At 43.6% G+C, this 19,271-nt stretch overlaps 2 protein-coding genes across 2 annotated transcripts in view; both read right to left on the bottom strand.

The window, feature by feature from the left end:
- LOC149429880 (uncharacterized) overlaps positions 1-9,998 on the bottom strand; it is a 34,809-nt gene extending 24,811 nt beyond the window's left edge. The window contains exon 1 of the mRNA XM_089666337.1: positions 9,052-9,998. Within this exon, the coding sequence (XP_089522463.1) occupies positions 9,052-9,951 (900 nt within the window). The 5' untranslated portion in view covers positions 9,952-9,998. The remainder of the gene's footprint in view (positions 1-9,051) is intronic.
- LOC149429876 (uncharacterized) overlaps positions 1-19,271 on the bottom strand; it is a 210,306-nt gene that overhangs the window by 134,428 nt on the left and 56,607 nt on the right. The gene's annotated exons all lie outside the window — the stretch shown is intronic.

Below are 19,271 nucleotides of genomic sequence, written 5' to 3'. Positions count from 1 at the left end.
TAAAATGGAAGCTTAGCGTCATAAAATGGAAGCCGAAATGGAAGCTCAGCGCCATAAAATGGAAGCCGAAATGAAAAGTCTGGAAAGGCAGAAGGAAGTTAAGATTATAGAAGCCAGACTCAGAGTGCACGAAGAGGATACGAATCAGGGTAGTCATAGATCCAAATCAGTACTAAGTGGAGAAGCTGACTCCTACGTTCTTCCTTACGCCCAGGAAAATGGAAGGAAATCTCCAGCATGTAGTAAAGAAATAAGTCATAGTCCTTCCATCCCTGCTCAGAGAGAAAATAAGAGAGACTCACCTGATTCAGAACAAAGTGGAAAAAGAGAACCAGATAATTCAACTCCCATATGTCATGGCAGTGGTCACAAGGATGTTACAACTGTTGACCCGGCGAAACCTCAGAGATTTCTCACTAGACTTCCTGTTCCGGAACCTACTGTATTCTCCGGAGACGTACTGAAGTTTATAGAGTGGAAGGCAAGTTTTGAAATGATCATTGAACATAATTGCTCCCGTCCAGTGGACAAGTTATTCTACCTCCAGCGGTATACTGGTGGAGAAGCAAAAAGGGTTCTTGAAGGTAACTTCTATAGGAAAGATGAAGAAGCCTACAAGCAAGCTTGGGAAAAATTAAATGCAAGATGTGGTCATCCCTTCTTAGTACAAAGAGCTTTCAGAGAGAAGTTGATAAACTGGCCTAAAATAGGTCCTAAAGAACACTTCAAGCTCCAAGAGTATGGCGACTTCCTGCAAGCATGCAGCAATGCTATCCCACATGTTCAAGGACTAGAAGTATTGAACGACTATCTAGAAAACCACAGGATGCTAGCCAAGCTACCAGAACAAGTGGCTTCTGGATGGAATTGCTATGTGACTGAACAGTTAGATCACGGCAAAAACTTCCCAAGTTTCAAAGAGTTCTCTGAATTTGTCAGTAAGGAAGCGCGAATAGCGTGTAATCCAGTAACAGCATCTCATGTCTTAAAACCCTTAGAAGAAAGGCCTAGAAGAGAGATAAGACGCTCAAGAGCAACTAGCTTTGCAACCAACACAGCTACTAAAGGTCCAGATGCCCAGGAGAGCAAGTTCAACATCATTACTGGGATCAGTAAAGAGTCAGAACTGACAAGTCTTCAGACTACCTTCAAGTGTATGTTCTGTGAAGAGAATCACTCCATACATAAGTGCCAAGGATTGAAGGAAAGGTCTCCAGACGAAAAGAAGAAGTTTGTGTTTGATAATCAGCTGTGTTTTGGATGTTTAAGAAAAGGCCATATTACTAAAGAATGCAAGAAAAAGGCCATTTGCAGCGTTTGTAAAGGACGTCATCCTACACCACTACATGAAGAACGTCCAAAGAAAGAGAAATCCTTAATGCCCAAGGACACTGAGGAAGAAAATAAAGCGACAGTATTCTCTTGCAGAGTGAGAGAAAGAGAAATCAATGGCACGTCAATGGTTGTACCAGTGTGTATTCCAAATCCTAAAAGGAAGAATAAGAAGGTATACGCCTATGCGCTACTGGATGCCCAGAGTGACGTCACCTTCATTGATCAAGAAATCTGCAAGAAATTACAAGTGGCCACAGAACCAGTGAAACTCAAACTCACCACAATGACAGGAAGAGACACATTGGTGAACAGTCAAAGAGTCAAAGGACTGAGAGTTAGAGGACTCCACTCAAACTGCATATTAGATCTACCTCCAGCTTATACAAAAGACGACATACCTCTGGATCGAGATCGCATACCTACCTGTGAAACAGCCAACAAATGGGAACACCTATCTGTCATATCTCATGAAATGTCCCCGCTGAAGGAATTTGGTGTTGGACTCTTGATAGGCTATGACTGTCCCGAGGCCTTGGTGCCACAAAAGATAATCGCAGGAGGAAAGGGTGAACCCTACGCAGTCCAGACTGATCTAAGATGGGGTGTTGTTGGAGGAAAACGACAGATTGCAGATTCAGGACAGGTGACAGGATTGTGTCATAGAATATCTGTCCAAGAGTTACCAACTGTAAGTCCAGCGAAAGTACTCAAAATCCTAGAATCCGACTTTGCAGACGTAAGTTGTAATGAAAAGAGTGTCTCCCAAGAGGACATAAAGTTTGTACAAGTTCTAGAAGATAATATTCAGCAAAATCAACAAGGTTATCTTGAAATGCCCCTACCTTTTAGAGAACAACCTCATCTGCCAAATAACAGAGATCTTGCCCTGGCAAGATTGAAAAGCTTAAAGAAAAGGATGGGAAGAGATCCCAAACTCAAAGACAATTATTTGAAATTCATGAAAGAAATCCTCAAAGAAGGGCATGCAGAGAAAGTTGATGGTCAGCCTAAAAATGGAGAAGTGTGGTACATCCCACATCAAGGTGTCTATCACCCAAAGAAACCGGATAAGATCAGAGTAGTTTTTGATTGCTCAGCAAGGTACAATGATGTTGCATTGAACGATCATCTACTAAAGGGACCAGATCTTACAAACACTGTACCTGGAGTACTCTGTAGATTCAGAAAGTATCCCATAGCAGTCATGTGCGACATTGAAAAGATGTTCCACCAATTTCATGTGAAGGAAGAAGATAGAGACTTCCTGAGGTTCCTATGGTGGGAAGATGGAGATACAGATACAGAGCCAGCGGAATACAGGATGAAAGTACACTTGTTTGGAGCAGCATCATCCCCAGGTTGTGCCACTTATGGTATGAAGTATCTGGCCAATCAGAATGAAAAGGATTGTCCATCAGCAGCAAATTTTTTGAAGAAAAACTTTTATGTAGATGATGGTCTTATAAGCCTAGAATCCTCAAAATCGGCAATTCAATTGGTGAGAGAGAGCCAAGAGTTATGCGCAAAAGGAAACCTGCATCTTCACAAATTCATCTCAAACGACAGAGAGGTACTAGAATCCATCAGTGACTCCGAACGTGCATCAACAATGAAGAATGTGAATCTTAACTATGATCCTCTTCCAGTTCAGAATGTACTCGGATTGGGATGAAATGTAGAAAACGACAATTTTTTCTTTGAAATATCCATGGAAGAGAAAGTTCCAACTAGACGTACCATTCTTTCCGCAGTAGCCTCAATATATGATCCGTTGGGATTCTTGGCACCAATAATCTGCAGAGCAAAAGAAATCCTGCAAGAATTATGCAGACAGAAGTTGGGATGGGACAAACCCATACCTTCAGGCTTGAGGCCAAGGTGGGAGAGTTGGATAAGAGACTTGCAAAATTTGAAAGAAATTCGGATACCCAGATGTTTTGTACCTCCTGATTTCGGAAAGTACAAGAAAATAGAACTTCATCACTTTTCAGATGCCAGTAGTCATGGTTATGGTCAGTGCTCCTACATCAGAGTAATAGCAGAAGAAAAGATACACTGTGCCCTAGTTATGGGAAAGGCCAGAGTCACACCCAACAATATTCAGACAATACCAAGACTCGAACTAACGGCAGCCGTCGTTTCAGCATCAGTAAGTCAGTTTCTGAGAGAAGAATTGGAACTGAAAATAGATGAAGAGCATTTTTGGACAGACTCACAAGTTGTCCTAGGTTACATAAACAATGAAGCTGGAAGATTCCACACCTTTGTCGCTAACAGAGTTCAAAAAATTCGAAAAAGCAACGAATCCAGAACATTGGCACTATGTTGACACAAAGCAAAACCCGGCAGATCATGCTTCAAGAGGCCTAAATGTAACAGAACTGAAGAATTCAAACTGGTTCACCGGTCCAGAGTTCCTTTGGGAAAGGGAAATCATACCCAGTGAAGGTTATACAGAACTGTCTATGGGTGATCCAGAAGTAAAGGTAGTTCAAACATTGAGCACTGCTGCCAAGTGTCAAGATGACATACTTGAACGACTAGCCAGATGTTCAAAGTGGAATACAGTCATAAACATTGTAGCTCGAATTCAACGCTTAGCAAAAGGAATCAGAAAGAAAGAATCGTTGAATGTAGAGGAAAGAGTGAAAGCTGAAGAAACGGTTATAAGACTCATTCATCAAAGATTCTACAGTGAAGAATTGAAGAGACTTAGTCAAGAACCTAAGAGACTTCCAAACAACCACCCATTGTACAAGCTTAATCTTATTCTGCAGGATGGTATACTGAAGGTGGGAGGGAGGCTGGAAAATGCGTCGCTACCTAACAGAGTTAAGCATCCAGCAATTCTACCCAAAAATTCTACCTTCACAAGATTGATTACACTGTCCAACAGGTAAAAAGTTTTGGGCATAAAATTAGCTAATCTTACATAATTTTGGGGTACTGAAAACGAAAATGACCCTAAAAAATGTTGATTGGCTCTAGTTTCCATGATATATTCACCCATCTAATGACGTAAGCCATTCAAAATTATGATGCAACTTCAGCTGCATATTGCGCAATTGATACTGGTGACCAATAGAAAATTGCATGTATACTGAGATGATGCAATATTAGCCTTTAATTGCATCACTTCACTGCATAAAAGCTGCAGTATCTGTAGCTGATTGTAGTTCGTCTTTACATTTCGTTTTCTGCTTATATAGGCTACTCAGTAATGCCTCGAACTTGTGTGAATAAAGCAGATAATTTCTGCTATATCTGCGGTGAAATAACTTTTATCTCACAAAAAAGGAGGATAACAGGAATGATTAAGAAAGCCTACAACTTGTATTTTGGCTGCAAGATAGGAGACCAGGACAAGAGCTGGGCACCACATATATGCTGCAATTCTTGTGGGACGGCACTGGAGCAATGGTTGAATGGAAAAAAGGCATCTATGCCTTTCGCTGTGCCAATGATTTGGAGAGAGCCAACAGATCATGTTAGTAATTGTTACTTTTGTATGGTGCCTCCAATTGTAAAAGGGCTAAATAAGAAGAAAAAGTTATCTGTGCACTATCCAAATATTCCATCGGCAATACGTCCAGTTCCTCATGGAGAGGGGCTACCAATTCCTAAAGCACCAGAATCCTTCATGGTTGAGTCAAGTGAGGAAGAACCTGAAGCGTGTAGTCATCAACCGTCAACCTCACATGACCCAGACTTTCTTCCATCCACACCCACTGACCCACACCTCATTACACAAGTGGAATTGAGCGATCTTATCAGAGACCTGGATCTTCCGAAGAACAAGGCAGAGCTTTTGGGGTCAAGACTACAACAGTGGAATCTCCTAGCAAGTGATGTTCGTACGTCTTGCTACCGTCATCGTCAGAAAGATCTGATCCCATTCTTCGTCCAGGAAGGTGATATTGCTGTATGTAACAATGTTCATGGTTTAATCTCAGCCATCGGCGTATGCTATGATCCCGATGAGTGGAGGCTGTTCATTGATGCTTCAAAGGCAAGTCTTAAAGCTGTTTTGCTCCATAATGGCAATCAGCTGCCGTCAGTTCCAGTTGCTTACGCAGTTTCAATGAAAGAAACGTATGAAAACTTGAAAGAGCTTTTAAGGTGCATCAACTATGATGAACATCAATGGTCGATTTGTGGTGACCTGAAGGTGATTGCTATCCTACTTGGACTTCAAGGTGGATATACTAAGTACTGCTGCTTCCTCTGTGAGTGGGACAGTCGTGCGAGAGAAATGCACTATGCCAAAAGAGACTGGCCATTACGCCAGTCATTGCAGTCTGGAGAAAAAAATGTTAACTATCCAGCACATGTAGACAGCAATAAGATCTTATTACCTCCATTACACATCAAGTTGGGATTATTGAAAAACTTTGTTAAGGCAATGGACAAGAATAAAGCAGGTTTCAAGTACCTGATTAGCAAATTTCCAGCACTTAGTGCTGCAAAAATAAATGAAGGAGTCTTTGTTGGGCCACAGATTCGTAAACTTATTCATGATGATGAGTTTCTTTCTCTGTTGCGTGGAAAGGAAAAGGCTGCCTGGACAGCATTTGTATCAGTGACATCAAATTTTCTTGGAAACAATAAAACACCAGACTACAAGAAAGTGGTAGAAAAACTCATCCAGACTTACAGAAATCTGGGTTGCAACATGTCTCTAAAAATTCATTTTCTACATTCGCATATGGATTTTTTCCCACCAAACTGTGGAGCAGTGAGTGATGAACACGGAGAGCGCTTCCATCAAGACATTGCAGCTATGGAAAGAAGATATCAAGGTAAATGGAGCCCATCAATGCTTGCTGACTATTGCTGGACAGTTGTAAGAGATAGCCCTTTCCTCGAATACAAGAGAAAAGCCAAGAGAAGCAAAACCGACACAAACTGAAGACAAAACTAGTGAGAATCCTAAGTATTAAAATGATTCAACTTAGCTTATGGCTATAATTTTTCTTGGTAATCCTATGCAATATATTATGCCATTTAGGCTTTGTTATGTAGTCAATATCACTTGCTTTATATTTGTGGAAAGACATCTATCTATATAATTATTGTGCATTATGTAGTCATTACGCCTATAGTAGAAAACTTTCTGTTTACAGAAAAACTAGAGCCAATTGACAAATTTCATTGTTATATTTGAACTCAGAATGTGAAATTCATTAAGAAATGGATCCTTTTGTTTCCAAAACTGGCAAAAAATAAAAATTTGTTGAACAGTGTTATCAATCACTACCACAACAAATCCTTGCATCAAGGAAGAAGCTTTACTCAAAGCTGTTTGAGAGAAGGTGGTTACTGGATAGTGAAAGGAAGCAAAGTTATAGCAAAGTACATAAGTAAATGTGTAATCTGTAGAAAGACACGTAGACCTACAGAAGAACAAAGAATGGCTGATCTACCAGCTGATCGTGTAAACCCATCACCACCATTTCTTTAGCGGAATGGATTGCTTCGGCCCACTTATCACCAAACAAAACCGCAAGGAGTACAAGAGATACGGACTGATATTTACGTGTCTAAGCTCCAGAGCAATTCACCTGGAAATGTTGGAAGATATGCCAACCGACGCCTTTATCAACGCCTTAAGATGTTTCATAGCCATTAGCGGTACTGTCAGAGAACTTAGATCTGACCAAGGATCTAATTTTGTTGGAGCAAAGAATGAATTGAACAAGGCTGTAAAAGAGATTGATAAAGAGAAAGTAACTGAGTACTTGTTAGAGAAACAGTGTGATTTTCACATGAATGCTCCACATGCAAGCCATACAGGCGGAGTCTGGGAGAGGCAAATCAGAACTGTAAGAAACGTACTAAGTTCAGTGTTGAAGAAGAACCCCGGAAGATTAGATGATGCTTCACTTAGGACACTATTCTATGAAGTAATGTCTATTGTTAACAGTCGTCCACTTACAGTCAACAACATCAACGACCCAACAAGTTTGGAACCTTTAACTCCCAACCATCTACTTCACCTTAAGTCTGATTACATAGAGCCACCGCCTGGCAACTTCACCAAAGAGGATTTATACGCAAGGAAAAGATGGCGAAGAGTTCAATATCTATCAGAGCAGTTTTGGAATAGATGGAGCAAGGAGTACTTAGCTCATCTCATACTAAGAAGTAAATGGCAAACGCCTAGAAGAAATGTTCATGTTGATGACATAGTGTTAGTAAAGGAAGACGACTTACCTAGAAGTCAATGGAAATTGGTCAAAGTCCTAGAAGCTCGAAAGGACGAAGAAGGACTAGTAAGAAGAGTATTGTTACAGATGGGAGACTCAAAACTGGACAAAAAGGGAAAACGTCTCACAACTCCACTCAAGATGGAACGTCCAATACAAAAGTTAGTTGTTCTGCTTGAGAGTAACAAAGACACTTGAGAGTTGAGAAACTGATGGAAAATTCCTCAAATTCATGTTCGAATCCTATTACTGAGAACATAGAATTATAGGTAATTTTGGTGGGAGTGTAGCTGGCCAGCTAAGACCAGTCCTAGGTTGTTAATATGGTTCACATATATGTGTATACCAAACCTGCCAATAACCTCAGTACAGTATATATGTGTATATGCTAAAGCCAAAAGCAGAATCATTGCTGTGATTTATGTCTTTGATTCTTATATGACATTTCTATATTCATTGTGTTAGCAGAAGCAGAAAAGGAAAATATGCCTTTAAGAGTTAGTATAAGGTGAGCCAATCACAGCCATCCTCACACTGTACAGAGCCTTAACCAATCCCAGCCAGTTTCACATTTGTGCCTGTGTAAAACTCCCTGCTAGAATATTTTAGAGACACATGCTCACCAGACAGAGGAGGAAACAAAGTTCCAATAAGAGAAGCTCCATGGAGGCAGAGAAGGCCAAATAGGTATTTAATGCACTTGTGTGTTCCTCTATTGTTTAACAGTGCAGGTAGATCTGTGTGTAAAAACTGTTGTATGTGTTTACTTGTAGTTCCACTGAATCAAGTCACTGTAGAGTAATCATAATCGAACCTATCGAATTTACAAATTTAACTAATTAAACTAACAACATAATCATACGAATCCTATCGAATTTATCGAGATAAGCTATCGAATCAACCCAATGTAATACGAATGAAACCATTGTAATATGAAACAAAACAAGCCATTGTAAGCCGTGTTATATGAAGAAGATTGAAGTTATTAAAGAAGTTAACTAAAGTATTCGGTGTGCTCTTTAAACCTACTGCATCCATAGAGCGGCATTGGAGGAATTACAGAGTAAAGTCAGTCTAATCAAACAAAGAAACAATTGCATAATTTTTCTACTGCCACAGCGCACAAGGCACCAAAGGGTGCTGCGCCTGCCACACGGCTTCTAGCTCTGTAACCCGCTATATCATTATCAGGAAACGCAACTCCAGCACCCAAGGGCTGAAGTTGTGTCCTTCATTTCCAGGATCTACTGACCACTCTGCACCCCGACATTTACTGCACTTCATCCATGTCTTTGGGGGCCTCTCATCTCCTTATCAACTGTTTCTTCCATGATGAAGATCCGCCATCGAGTATATCTGAGGTGTATATCAGGGTGTGCTTCTTCCCCACATGAGAGCTGGGATGTCCAGCAACATTCATCTAGAAGACATTTCCCACACTCAAGGCACTAATACACCTCCAGGGTTGTGTGGGACCCCTGATGTACAGGAAGACAGGACTTCAGAGGACTTCCGCACACAGGACAGGAAGTGGCTTCTCCCTTGTGTGAGATCTCTGATGTCTGTAAAGATCAGACTTCTGTGAAAAACTTTTCCCGCACTCAGAACAGGCATACGGCTTCTCCCCTGTGTGACATCTCTGATGTGTGTAAAGATTGAACTTCCGTGAAAAACATTTCCCGCACACAGAACAGGAATACGGTTTCTCCCCCGTGTGACATCTCTGATGTCTGTAAAGATCAGACTTTTGTGAAAAACATTTTCCACAGTCAGGACAGGAAAATGGCTTCTCCCCCGTGTGACATCTTTGATGTGTGTAAAGATATGACTTATTAGAAAAAGATTTCCCGCACTCAAGACAGGAATACGGCCTCTCCCCTGTGTGACATCTCTGATGTGTGTAAAGATTGGACTTCTCTGAAAAACATTTCCCACACTCAGGACAGGAATATGGCTTTTCCCCCGTGTGAGACCTCTGATGTATGGAAAGATGGGACTTGCATGAAAAACATTTCCCGCACTCAGGACAGGAAATCAGCTTCTCCCCTGTGTGAGATCTTTTATGCACATTAAGATGGAATTTATAACGGAAACATTTCCCGCACTCAGCACAGGAATACGGCTTCTCCCCCGTGTGAGACATTTTATGCCTATTAACAAGGAATTTTGAATGGAAACATTTCCCACATTCAGCACAGGAGAAGCTCTTCCCTGTTAAAAGGCCGGCCCGGTCCCGCACAGTTTGAGGTCCCTCAGGATACGAGGAATCTGATGGTCCATCTATACTGTGTGGTGCCAGATGGACATTGGAGGGAGCCGGGTTTTCTCCTGGACTATACTGTGTGATGTCCTCATCTTCTACTTTCCAGTCTGGAGACAAAGTGAGACAATCCTCGGAGGTTTTCCTCATCTCCCGGCCATGGACTAAAATACAAAGATAAAGAGGATTACTAGACAGGAGCTGATTGGTTCCCTAAACCAGGACTCCTCCCACATCAGGCAGCTTGGTCTCTGAGGAACTTACAATTCCACCCTCAAGGGAACTAGGAAATGGCTCCTCTGATCTCCTACCAGGTCATTTCTTTATTCATGGACCTTAGTCAGAGAGTGAGGAAACAACCAGAACTGTCTTTTATAGGAGGGACAGTGATGAGGGGATTATAGGACGAGGGTCCCCACCCCCTCTATCACTCATCGCCATCTCCCCAACACAAGAAGTACTGCACTTCCTTATTTAGTCCATGATTTAGTCATGAAGAACAGCGGGGCTGAGCCCCACCAGAGGTCAGAGAGTGAGGATGGGGGGAGAACAACCAAGATGAAGACTGGACTGATCCTGAAGACCACCATCATTGGGGTATTGACTCCTCCCTCATTATCACTTTCTGTTTAAGGGTCCAAAGTTGGAGGATGTTATCACATTATTATCACCATGTAAAAGTCTGTGCTCCAATCACATCATCCGATATAAAATGTCCAGCTGGTAGGAAATGGGTGGAAAAGAAGACCTATGTCTTGTACAAATTAGGATATAGAATAGAAACATTAGGACTATAAAATATCAGAATAATGTAATGTATAGCAGAGTATACAGTGCAGGGGTCAGGAGTATGTAATGTAAAACTCAGATTACATAGTGCAGGGGTCAGGAGTATAGAATGTACAACATAGAGTATATAGTGCAGGGGTCAGACGTATAGAATGTACAACATAAAGTATATAGTGCAGGGGTCAGAAGTATGTAATGTACAACATAGAGTATATAGTGCAGGGGTCAGAAGTATAAAATGTACAACACAGAGTATATAGTGCAGGGGTCAGGAGTATAGAATGTACAACATAGAGTATATAGTGCAGGGGTCAGGAGAATGTAATGTACAACATAGAGTATATAGTGCAGGGGTCAAGAATATGGAATGTACAACATAGAGTATATAGTGGCGGGCTCAGGACTCTAACATACAACAAATGCAATATGAATGTAGAACCCCTTTGACACCCCAAAGGCAGGATGGCACCTCCAGAGGTCAGAGGTGGTCTAGCATTTCATCCCAGGGCTGAGTCCATGGCTAAAATACGGGAACTGAGAAAGGATATTGGGAAGTCCCTTTTGTCTTTTTAAAGCTTTATTTAGAATGGTTGGGGAGGTGAGGGTTAGGGGATCCAGATACCATGGCAGATCACTGACAGACTCTGCAGATCAATGTCCAGCTTCACAGTGTCAGAACCTTTAAGCCGACCGAATAACTCTGTAAGCACGTTCCCAAATGTCAGTGCATCCTCCAAGTGAGTCACCGGGTCCTTCTGAGAGGCCAGCCTTCTTCGTGGCTGTTTCCAGCAAGGGGCCCTCCCTGGGTCTCCTTCTTGGCACAGCTTCCTCTAGACCAGACAGGACAGCTTCAGGACCATTTCAGCACACATTAGGCCCCAAAACAGGATATTGGGCCTAACAGCAGAGCTCCATCCAGCAGCTCCTCCCTAGATCTAGCCAGTAAATCTGTTTTATAAAAATTCTGCAGCAGAATGTATCAGTGACAGGGATGAGGCAGACCATTTACCACTGACTGGGGGCTTACAACGATCAGCTTTTATTTATTCATGTAAATCCCAAAAGGAAAAAAAACTGATGTAACTGATTATGAAGTGTGAGCTGGAGTTTGGCTTCAATTAGTTACTGTTTTTATATCTGCTAATACATCTAACACTCCCCTCCCCCCAGACTGACCATGCTGCTGTCTCCACAGTGGGGGCGCTCTAATACAGAAGGTGTGTTACTGGCCAGATCAGCTGGTGAAAACAGGGAAAAAAGCCAAAGAAAAGGAATGCAGCCACCACATCCAATGATTGGTAAGCTGCAATATGGGACATTTGTGGTTTAATATCCTTTTAGTTTGGTTGGTGAAATCTCATACTATGTCCAGTCAAGGGGGAGAGGATGGGGTGACAGTAATAAATCGTGTAAGGATCACATTGGTATTTAGTAAATAGAGATCGCTTACAGTGGTTGTAAACCTCAGACATGGAATATGAACAAAGCATATCCCTGTATAGTGTGTACTTGTCTCACTCCAGAGCAATAAGAGTCATTTCTGTCTGCTGTCTCCTTCCTCCGCAATCAGCATGAATCACTTCTGACAAGTGTTCCTGACACCAAGAGAAGAAAGGTGACAGGGGAGGAGCTCCAGCACACAGCTTGTGATTGACAGCCTCAGCTCTGTTCCTGTGTGAAAAGGGTTTGTCCCATCCCTCCAATCATCTCTCAGAGCTCACCTCACTGAGCTCTGTAGAATGTGACTTCAGCTCTCTGCCCCTTTTTTATGACTTCTCAGACAAGCTGTATAAATTCTGGACTTTTGCAGATAAAAAGGTACAACATATGTAGGAGGATTTGTTTTATCTCTGTGTATCACTGCACTGGGTATATGCAGGGCTTACAACCACTTTAAATGTTTACTGTAGACAAGTTGCAGAGATCCCACACCGCTGCCTCCCATCTCCTGAGACTGCACTCAGTGACTTGGGTCTGAGACTATACAGACATATCCCTCCACCCGGCACAGCCAGCAGACTACAGAGCAAGGAACCCTGGGAGAAATGTTCTGTCAGAGATCTTACTAGACCCGGGCATGGGGAAGAAGATCCAAATCACATGTCCCAGAAGCCTAGGTAACATAACACTGCCAGTTGATCCCCAGAACCTCCATAAATCCAGTCTAGATACATAAATTGTGTCTGCAGCACAGAGAAGGAAGATTATCCGAGAGAAATCCAGGAATACAGGACGGGGAACACAGCTCAGGAAAGTGACCAGGGGATTACAGGCTGATATCACCCAGTCCCCGCCCTACTCTGGACCAATCAGTGAGCAGTATGGGTGGAGGAATGGATTTAGTGTTCATGACCCACCTGTGCTGATCTCTGTAGGAGTGTCCTCCTCTATAAATGTCCCCGTTATTCCATCCTCCTCCATAGACTGCTGATCATCCCTCACATACGCCTCTTCTTCTTCTGATTTAACCTCAACTTTTATATACATCAGATCTTCACCCTAAATCATGAGAAGGATAGAAGAGGTCACCTGGAAAATATGAGTTTCATTATTGTAACATCACATAACAAATCCACACATTGTGTTCACAAGTCCAAGTTCTAGATGCTCCGTCCCAATAAAGTGTCTTCTTATCGGTGATGTAAGGGGTGGCTGATTGTCCATCATGACGTCCTTGTAGAGATCCTTGTGTCCTTCTAAATACTCCCACTCCTCCATGGAGAAATAGACAGTGACACCCTGACACCTTATAGGAACCTGACACACACAATGATACAGTCACCATCCAGACACATCCCTTGTCTGTTACTGGAGAATGTCCCAGAATTCCCGGCACCGCTCACCTCTCCTGTCAACAGCTCCATCATCTTCTTGGTGACTTCTAGAATCTTCTGCATGTTGTGTCTCTCAGGGTTTAGGGAGTCACATGGAGGCACTGTGATGGTCATATGATCACCTGACTTCAGAAGAGGAAATCTCTGTATTGAGGAACCAATAGGAATATCATGTTAGACTCCCAGAATCCTCCTCACCTCTCCGGTCAGGTCTGTGTTTTATTAATAGAAATAAAAGTGATGTCATGTGACCTCCCAGAATCCTCCTCACCTCTCCGGTCAGGTCTGTGTTTTATTAATAGAAATAAAAGTGATGTCATGTGACCTCCCAGAATCCTCCTCACCTCTCCGGTCAGGCCTGTGTTTTATTAATAGAGATAAGAGTGATGTCATGTGACCTCCCAGAATCCTCCTCACCTCTCCGGTCAGCAGGTAGATGATCTCCAGGGTGAGGTTTAGTATCTTCTCAGTCATGTGACTCTGGTCCTCCTCCATCCTCATTGGTGCCATCATGTGATCTATACAGGTCTCCTTGTAGACGGATAACTTTGGGAAATGAAAGTAAGAATGATTTGGATGGTATTGGTCACACAATAATAGGATGTGGATGTGAGGGGGGAATAGGAGGGTTGCTGGACATTGAAGAACTACTCTTCCCCAAGGGAAGATGTTTAGTCAGGATTGTTTAGTATTTGCTACATTGTGGAGGTCCCGAGACCCTCTTGTCCTGCCAGATCTGAAATCCCCTTTTCTATGTTGGGTTTGTTTGGTCTCTGAACTGGTTTTGATGAGTTTTAGATCTGCAGACAAGGAATGATAAATATGATCCTTCCTATGACTTGTTTGCTATGAGGCAGTGCTGTGAGGTCAATGTCGGGTCATCATGAGGTCCAGGAAGGGGAACTTGCTGACTATTGGCTGGAGTTGCTGACTAATCAGGACAATTGCCAAAACTCCGGCTGCAAGACTCCAATCTCTGGCAGCCTGCTGACTGACAGGAGTGATGTCACTGTCACTCTCTGCAGTAAGAGAAGAGATTGGATGGGATAGCAGGAACATGCTGCTTGTAAAGTAGAGCACTGTGAGGGAGGAGTCTGTGCTCATCCCTCCAATGACAGCCCAGTGTGGGTAGGAGGAGGATGGCAGAGGGTAGGATCCTGTTTTTTTCACTGCCAAGTATACTGTAGTATCCAGGACATTGTACAGAGTGGCAGTGGGTTCCTGGGGCTCTGAATTCCAGCACCGGGCACTGCAAGAGCCTCTATGCATGAACAGTCCCCCTCTAAGAATGAGTTCCCACCAAGGGGCAAAAGACTTCCCTTCTTCATTCCACTTGGTATCTTGGAAAATGTTATTTGACCGGTCAGATGGTAAGAAGGTGAAGGTTTCTTTCCTTTCCTGGCTGGAGTTTTGTAAGGAGGTCTGGAAAGTAAGTGCAGGTGGGAGGACAACCAGAGACCATGAGCCCCCCTCCCTACCGCATAGTCCCTATGAGCTCTACAACCTTCTCTTCCCTCAGAGACATGCTACCTGCCAACCTTATCCACCCAGATTCCATCATCTCTAGTTCCCTGGTCTCCGTCTCCTCCTCCCATGCCTGCCTCCAGGACTTCTCCAGGGTGTCACCCATCCTCTGGAACTCCCTGCCCTAACCCATCAGATTATCACCTACTCTCCTCTCCTTTAGGCGCACCCTGAAAACCCATCTCTTCAGGGAAGCCTACCCCACCCCCTGCTAACTTGCCAACCTCCTCCACTCTTCCTACCACCCCATCCCCCACAGCTATCTCCTCCTGTGCCACCATCCCCTCCCTCCTAGATTGTAAGCTCCAAAGAGCAGGGCCCTCGATCCCCTCATGTTTTGCATTGTATTGGTATTGTTCTGTCACATGTTCTGTCCCCCTTTGTAATGTACAGCGCTGAGCCAACTATTGGCGCTTTATAAATACTGTATAATAATAATAATAATCTACTCTACCCCCTCAGGGGTCCCAAAGTCTCTCATCCTTAGTAACCCCTGAGAGGCCCCTCAACTGCCCTTCATCCCTCAGACTCCTCAGTATTTTCCTCCCTCTGACACCAATGATGGAACATATTCTTCATGGCCGGCTGGGGAATGTTTTCTTCCTCCTGAGCAGCAATGTAAGGGGCTCTATGCTCCATACTCCTGACCCCGGCACTCCATCATTGTGTTGGCTGCATAGTGTAATGATTGCCCATTGGCTGCCTGTGTAGTGTAATCATTGCCCTTTGTAGGCCATGTATGGTCAGGATGGTCCTTGTCTTGTCTATTTATTGTCAGTGCTGTTTGTTTAGAGGACCATATTACTAGAATTTATCTCCACAATGAGGAGAATGTTCCGGCCCCGGAAGTGGGGGAATGTTCTGCCCCTGAAGGGGTTAATCTGGGTTCCCACACTATATATGTGTGTATCATCATCTGCTGGAGATAAAAGATGTCACAGTGACTATGGAGAAAGAGGACGGACATGACTATGGAGGAAGAGGACGGACGTGACTATGGAGGAACAGGACGGATGTGACTATGGAAGAAGAGGACGGACATGACGGGGGGGTTACTGGGTGTAAATAGAAAATAACATCTTATTACCTCCTCTGCTGCCACTTCCACCAATGTCTCCTCTTCTTTGTGCCACATGCAACTTCCTGTCTTTCTTCAGATCACTTCCTGTCTGTATCTGACATCACTTCCTGTCGGTACCTGACATCACTTCCTGCCCAGATTCCATAGAGACTTCCAGTCTAGGTTTAAGTGAGATCACCATCTTGTGGAGTTCAGTGGAACTGCAGCTCCCAAAAATGTCTCATAATGACAATTCCTACATAATATCTACCTTACAGGGCTACCAAAGAAGATCACAAATTATTTTAAAAAGTAAGAAAAAATAAATCTAGATCTTTTGCAACCAACTGTTTAACAAAAATATTTTATTACATAAATAAAAGTCTTAAAGACACAGAATACAAGTTAGAAACAAAGGTAAACCCAATGAAACAGATAGCTCCAAAATGTATCTTTTTGTTGAAGAAAAGGCAAAAATACACCCTAAAGCATAAAATATATATCAATCCACTCATAATGAAGATGTTAGACATAAATGACAAGGATGTAATGGTCACAGAGGAATGGTGGTGGAGATCTCTCAAAGTAAGAACACTTCCTTGAATGGTTCTATAAATAAAGAATGAATCCTGGAGGGAATAAAGCTGTAAAGCAATAAATAATATATAAACTGGGCCATCCACTTCATCCATAAAGACATTGTGATTGAAGATCTTCTAGATCACATAGAAGGAGGACTCATCGATGATTTCATACATTTGTTTGGAAGGATAGAACAATCCTCAGAAGGGAACATGTAGGATGACAGGAAAGGCTCCTGACTGGTGAGATCCTCCAAACATAATGATGACATCCATGAACTGGAGCGAGCTCGTTGGGGTGATAAAGCCAATCTGGAAACACTGTGTAGACGTTCTCCAAGAACTCAGCACACTCCAGGTGTGGAGAAAGTCTCCAGGCGGGTTTAGCCTGTCATTTATCACAGGTAGAAATGTCCACACATGGACTTCCACAAGGACCCCCAGACTACATACAGAACCTGTACAGTGTCCCCAGGTCTCCAAGTGGATTTAGTCTGTAATTAATAATGCACAAATGTCCATATATATGGATTTCTACAGGGACCACTGATACCATCAATGCATGACTTGGATGTCACCCAGATTACTAGGAGCCCAGAAAGCAGATGGCCATAAAAATATATAAACATACATTCACTGTCATGGCACTTCAGATCAAAGGACCTTTGATCCAGGTAAGAACCAAAGTGTATCCATCATGGAGAGATATAGAGAGCACCATCATAAGATCAGATAGGAAAAGACTGACATGTGACTGGTTTGGTTGGTATCCCAACTTCCTCAGAGACTGCCCAGCCCACAGTAGTGTACACGGCCCTTAAATACCAGACCAGGTAGCAATGATGGCACACAAAGAGGGAAAGAATGCCAAACAGCATTCCTGCCCCTTTTCTGTGACTAACAGGGTATTCCATTGTTTAACCCAGTCCCTCCCATCAGGAAAAGCCAGCCAAAGGCACATCAGTGGTATGACATCTTGCATTCACTTGACGCCTCGATGGGCAGAGTATGAAGCCACCTCCCACACTACCCCAAGTGGCTAAAAGGGACAGTTACTGGTCCATAAGGCAGGCTAAACCTGAGGGGCACCCAAAGGGACAAAAAACTGGAACATGGGAGCCAATGAACACTAGACACTAGCTCCCACAGAGTGTACTTTACATTAAACATACAAAACACCCCAAAGCCCTCTAATATCAACATATTATTAATATACAGTATTTATATAGCGCTAAAAGGTTTGCTCAGCGCTGTACATTATAGTGGGGGACAGTACATGAGACAAGACAGTAACAAAACAGAACATGAAGGATTCAAGGGCCCTGCTCTTTCGAGCTCACAATCTAGGAGGGAGGGGATAGTGGTACAGGAGGAGGTGGCTGTGGGGGATGGAGTGGTGGGAGGAGTGGAGGAGATCGGCTGTTTGGTGAGGGCGGGGTAGGCTTCCCTGAAGAGATAGGGTGCGCCTAAATGTGAGGAGGGTAGGTGACAGTCTGATGAATTGGGGTAGTGAGTTCCAGAGGATGGGGGAAGTCCTGAAGAAGTCCTGCAGTCGGGCGTGGGAGACCAGGGAGCTAGAAAGTAGGAGGTCTTGTGAGGAGCAAAGATTATGCGTTGGGTGGTATTTGGGTATCAGGTCGGTGAGGTAGTTTGGGGCAGCGTTATGAATGGCTTTGTATGTCTGTGTTAGTAGTTTGAATTTGATGTGTTGGGCAATCGGGAGCCAGTGGAGGGAATGACAGAGGGGGGGGGGGGTGGCAGAAGCGGAGCGGTTGGTAAGGTGGATGAGTCTGGCCGCTGAGTTCAGGATAGACTGAAGCGGGGATAGTCTGTGATGAGGTAGGCCAATGAGAAAGGAGTTGCAGTAGTCCAGACTTGAGATAATAAGGGAGTGAACGAGTTGTTTAGTAGTGTCTGGGGTTAGGAACGAATGTATTTTGGAGATGTTGCGGAGGTGGAGCCTGCATGAGTTTGCCAACAATTGGACATGGGGTTGGAAGGACAGGTTTGAGTCTAGAGTGACACCTAGGACTTTGGCTTGCGGGGTGGGACTGATGGTGGCGTTGTTGGTCGTGATGGAGAGGGTGGGGGGTGGGGCACGGGCTGGGGGGAAAATTAGGAGCTCGGTTTTGGAAAGGTTCAATTTGAGGAAATGGAGCGACATCCAGTCTGATATGTTGTTCAGTAGGTGGGTGATACAGGCAGAGACTGAAGGGGTGAGTTGAGGGGTGGAGAGGTAAATTTGCATGTAATCGGCATAGAGGTGATAGTTGAAGCAGTGGGAGTGTATCAGTTTGCCGAGGGAGGAGGTGTAGATGGAGAAGAGAAGGGGCCTGAGGACAGAGCCTTGGGGGACCCCAACAGAGAGGAGGAGAGAGGGGGAGGTGGAAGCGTTATAAGTAACGCTGAAGGAGCATTGGGATAAATAGGATGAGAGCCAGGAGAGAGCAGAGTCTCTGATGCCAAGGGAGTGTAGTTTATTAAGGAGGAGGTGGTGGTCAACTGTGTCAAAGGCCGTGGAGAGGTCGAGGAGTAGGAGGACTGAGTAGCGGCTATTAGCTTTGGCGGTTAGCAGGTCATTAGTGATTTTGAGTAGGGCGGTTTCAGTGGAGTGTAGGGGACGGAAGCCAGACTGTAGTGGATCGAGGAGGTTGTTGTCAGTGAAGTGGGCGCTTAGGCGAT

Source organism: Staurois parvus, unplaced genomic scaffold (assembly GCF_062004578.1).
Source record: "Staurois parvus isolate SC_StPar_1 unplaced genomic scaffold, SC_StPar_1.0 ptg002686l, whole genome shotgun sequence".
Taxonomy (NCBI): domain Eukaryota; kingdom Metazoa; phylum Chordata; class Amphibia; order Anura; family Ranidae; genus Staurois; species Staurois parvus.
The sequence above is the reverse complement of the archived record's forward strand: the minus strand, read 5'-3'. Positions and strand labels throughout refer to the sequence as shown.